General features: G+C 34.3%; 1 protein-coding gene across 2 annotated transcripts in view; it reads left to right on the top strand.

Annotated features, from left to right (window-relative positions):
• The window catches only part of LOC106461713, a 37,499-nt gene that overhangs the window by 21,683 nt on the left and 10,646 nt on the right, over nucleotides 1-5,170 (top strand). For both annotated transcript variants that reach the window (XM_022388740.1, XM_013921562.2), the window contains exons 4-5: nucleotides 3,806-4,011; nucleotides 4,702-4,838. In XM_022388740.1, the coding sequence (XP_022244448.1) occupies nucleotides 3,806-4,011; nucleotides 4,702-4,838 (343 nt within the window). The remainder of the gene's footprint in view (nucleotides 1-3,805; nucleotides 4,012-4,701; nucleotides 4,839-5,170) is intronic.

Here is a 5,170-nt window from a genome sequence, read left to right as displayed (position 1 = left end):
GATGAATCGCCTATAGAAGTAAATACCGTTAATATGATGAATCGCCTATAGAAGTAAATACCGTTAATATGATGAATCGCCTATAGAAGTAAATACCGTTAATATGATGAATCACTTATAGAAGTAAATACCGTTAATATGATGAATTACTTACAGAAGTAAATATCGTTAATATGATTTGTTAAAATAGGAAATTTAGATTTACCAAGACGGGAATATCCCTTACACTTAGTGTCATTGGAAAACAAAGGAATGTAGATCAAACTGGAGCACCAGGACCATGCAGAAAAAGGCCTGCAACAAGTCGTACCCCACCCGTGGTAAGCAAAGTGTGTTTGCTTGTAATAAGTGAGGATCCATGAAAAAATTGTAGTGTACGTGTTGTTGTTTTTTATTTTTTCGGTTTGTACCACATTATTGGAAACCAAGTTACTTATACTTTACCATTTTACTCCTCCAACACCATGCAGCATAATCACAAAGGTTTCTCGTCTGGAAAAGGACATCAGTTACGTGTATACATATTGCTTTTCCATGTCTTATCTGTTCAACTGTCTCAATAACTAGAGAATGAAATGGGCATTTGTGCTACTCTATATGTAGACATAATGGTCAACTCACCAAATGCAGCGCTTGTGGATTTCTCTGCGGTTTAACTATCAAAATGGCGCTTTGAAATCGTCATACGCTAGGTGGATCATGGAATGCATGTAGGGAGGATTGGTATGCTTTGAACATAGTCGTCAGATAGAGCTTGACTGAAGGTGACAACAAGGAGCTGCATCAACGTGCTAAGCCTACCAAATTGTTTTGATTAAACGTACTCAACCCTCTGTATAAATTAGGAAACTGATAAGGAGTTTTATATTCAGAGAAAAGTTGCTTACATATATTATAAATTGGTACAATGTCTGCTTATTTCTCTAAACTAGCAGCATAACTTATGATTCCACATCGAAGAATAAAACCATGAATCTAATTTACGGAACTGACGAAATGGGTAACCTGAAAATCTCTACTGGAACTATAGCAGATAGAACTACTACTGTCTCATGATAACATCAGGAATTTCTCATCATTTTTCTCACTCGAGGCTTAATCCATTTTGAGTAATGGTCCGATAAAACCTAATGCAAGTTACAGTTGCGGCTCTAACCTGAAAGATAAACACCTAACTATGGATACACATGGTTGAAGGCGGTGGTATTTTGTCAGACACTGTCGTAGTGAAAGTTGTTGCAGTTGTTCCACGGGGTCGAAAACCGGTGATGGCAGAGGTGTCGTGGGACGAATTATAGTGTCAGCGTACTGCAAACTAGGCTTAACAACCTACCCTAAAATTCAAGCTTACGTCACAAATTAGCACAAAGAGGGCATTGAACCAAAGGTCGAGATCAGTGCAAGTTTGCTGAGGTGGAATAACTTAAGATAATGAAAGTGTTTACTCACCAGAAACGATTAAACTCACCGTTGAGCGAATTGCACGTGTTATTAACATATTCTTTTTCTAGTGCTGTTTTCATATGAGAGTAACCGTCAGTAACCACTATAACTAAAACGATTGTGATGAAGACCGCTTGGGTTATTATTGATTGTCTAACATTGATAAATAGATGACATAAACATTTCATAAGATTTATTTACCATTTAATGGCCTAACAATCAAAAGAAAGTAAATGGCGTGGTAAATTTATGAGACAATTATACCTGTTTAAACTTTTTGGCGTAGGAAAATATTCTTAACTAGCTGAAATAATTGTAATCTTTTCAGTAATAATGTTGATGAAAGGCTCTCTGGATGTACAGGTGATATCTTGAGGGCATATTCCAAGATTCGCGTCTCAGTCTTCACATAACGAGTTTACTACATCGCGGTTATAAATGTAATATTTTCTTCCATTATGACATTACTTCAAGAATATTCTCGCTAGTAAAGGATGAAAAATTCCATTATGATATTATTTTAAGGATTTCTGTCCGTTCCACTGTATAATTCTTTATTTATCTTTCTTCTGGATTAATGAATGAAATCCGTGTATTTCGCAGGAGGCTAATCCTTCACATTTTTTTTCTTAATCTTTCCTTTATAGTTAAACTAGGCTGAACACAGAATTTGCGTTAGATTTACTATCATCCGGGTATATAACTTTGTTGCTATCTAATTCTGCGATAGATTTACTATCATCCGGGTATATAACTTTGTTGCTATCTAGTTCTGCGATAGATTCACCATTATCCAGGTATATAACTTTGTTGCTATCTAATTCTGCGATAGATTTACTATCATCCGGGTATATAACTTTGTTGCTATCTAGTTCTGCGATAGATTCACCATTATCCGGGTATATAACTTTGTTGCTATCTAATTCTGCGTTAGATTCACCATTATCCGGGTATATAACTTTGTTGCTATCTAATTCTGCGTTAGATTCACCATCATCCGGGTATATAACTTTGTTGCTATCTAATTCTGCGTTAGATTCACCATCATCCGGGTACATAACTTTGTTGCTATCTAGTTCTGCGATAGATTTACCATTATCCGGGTATGTGACTATCAGTTCTCGTGACTTAGTGTGTTTTCAGAGGAGGACGATATGTGCATTATTTAATAATCCTGTGAATTGCTCAACATTGAAAAATACTCCATACTATGCTGAAAGACTTAACCAATTCAAATGAAAGTGTGTATACTTTAAAATGTATTCAAATAATTTTTCTTTTGTTGTTTTGTTTCAGTTTGTACCACATTTTCATTTTTACAGAGAGTTAATTACAGAACATCAGTTAACGTTTCAACAGCCGGAAACTGTTGTAAGACGCTCTACCTAAATGTAACCATTGTTATATAATTAGAAGGTTACACGCGTAACTCTTTGGTTGTTGTTTTTATCTGAATGAGTTTATTACTATGAAGATCACTAACGCTCAACTCGCAGCCTTCTATTTTAAACCTATATTTTTCCAGCGCTTATAGTGAGTCCATGCCCACTAAAATCATATATAGGCTGTTTCCACCAGAGATGTTATTTTTAACAAAAGTAAAAGTATCTGTAGTACAAGATGCTGAGCTTCTCTTTGTTTTAATCTTTAATCTTTAAGAGATTAAAGTGAAACAGAGGGAGCAAGACTCTTTTTTTTTTTCTAGTATTCCGTGTTTCACTATTTTAACGACTGGAACGTGTTTCGTAATGCTAAAGCGTTTGTATTTTCTTTTAGCCAGAGATTAAAGTGAAACAGAGGGAGCAAGACTCTTTTTTTTTCTTCTAGTATTCCGTGTTTCACTATTTTAACGACTGGAACGTGTTTCGTAATGCTAAAGCGTTTGCAGCAAAATCTACGCAATGACTTATCTGAAACAATTGAACGCCGATTTAGGTATAACATCTAAATCTATAATCATATATATAATATATTTTAGAAGTGTCTCTAATTCACTGAATGCAGCCAATACATTAGTCTCATTAAAAGCATATTGCTAGTTGGACATGAGTATCTTAAATTCAAAGGGAGACTAAATTATTATTTTTTTAAAGTTATCAGTTAACAACAAAAAGATATAATCATTGATCTGTTAGTTTCTAAGAACCATGTTGTGGAGATAATGGTCATTACGCTGCATAGTTAGCATTCTGTGTCTTTGTCAAAGCTTCCTTTAGAAGAGAACAGTTGTCCGTTAGCGCGTCCAAAACCTTCACACTACAGATCTGGATCCATCAAATGTAGATGTGATTCGATCAATTTGAAAGTGATTAAATTATATATATATCCTGAAATCGATAATCAGTCTACTTTTGACTTGCAGATCTGGCATCTGTATCTGGAGTCAACATTCACTGTCATAGCAACAACATCCAAGTCACCGTAGCAACTGCTAGCAACTTTAACGGAATGATTTATCCCAAAGGGTTGTCCAAGAACTCCTCCTGCATGATGGAGTATGCAGTTATTGGAAACCAGGTTACTTATACTCTACCATTGCACTCCTGCAACACCATGAGCACAGATGTGGTAGGTTTACATACACAATGAAAGTTTGTTTTGATACTTTCGTTATTAAGGAGTTACGAATAAATATAGAAGTTTTTCTGCACTTCTTATACACCACTTTTGAGGTAACATCACTAAGGAAATTATGTTACTTAAAGTTCCAATGTGAAGTTTGGATTTCAAGTTAAGAGTCAAAATAATAAAAGTATTTTCTTGAAAGAGGAAAGCTAGTTCTCTGGGACCCAAGAAAGATAATTAAGTCCAAGTTTTCAGTATGAAATATATGTACATGTATTTGCACTTGTGGATATGTGTTAAGGTCTTTGTAATTATAATTTCGAAATAAGTTAATATAATACAAATGTTTCCGTAAGTGACACCCAGAATATCTTTTGAATAATATTTTTTGAAAAAATCTAGGTTCTAAAGTAGCTCAGGAATTTCATATGCAGGAAACAGGAGGTAATGAATTACGTATAAGTATGTTATACGTTGACAATTTCAACAGTAAAAAATGTTTAAGGAAAATAGGTTTGTGATGCAAAAAGTTTATAAAAATCAACTACTATTATGTTTCTGCCAACTCGATATAAAAACATTGTAATTATTGTAATATATTTTTACATATATATGTTAAATTAACGTCCAGCTATTACTTCCAGCTCATTTCTGAAATCAAGTCGTTAACTTAAAATTTTATTTGTACCACAGGCTGACGGAATAGAGTATTTTAATACTGTTGTTGTTCAACCACATCGGAAGTTGGTAACCAATCAGGGTCGGGGTTACCACGTGCGCTGTAAGTACCAGACGAATGAGAAGAGTATCGTTTCTAACGTAAACGTTAGGTAAGTTTCTTCTACCTCTATACAAACATGTTTCTTATTTTTTAACAGCATGTTTGGGTAAGTTTCGCTAAAACGAATGAACTTATTATACCCAGATATATAAGATGTACTCTGTTGGAAAGTATAGACGCCTTCATAAGATGACACGATTAGTTGAAGGACAGTTTCACGTTTTAATCTATTTTCATTGTGGCCTTTATACAATATATATATATATATATATATATATATGACCTATTTTTGTTTTATTGCTCGTCATTCACAAAAAAGAAAGGAAGAAAGGCGGCTTTGATTTTCTTTGTGGCTTTCGGTTATTTTGTTGGTTTTCGATT

This window comes from Limulus polyphemus, unplaced genomic scaffold, assembly GCF_000517525.1.
Source record: "Limulus polyphemus unplaced genomic scaffold, Limulus_polyphemus-2.1.2 Scaffold1016, whole genome shotgun sequence".
Classification (NCBI taxonomy): Eukaryota; Metazoa; Arthropoda; class Merostomata; order Xiphosura; family Limulidae; genus Limulus; species Limulus polyphemus.
This window is presented reverse-complemented; position numbering and strand designations above follow the sequence as displayed.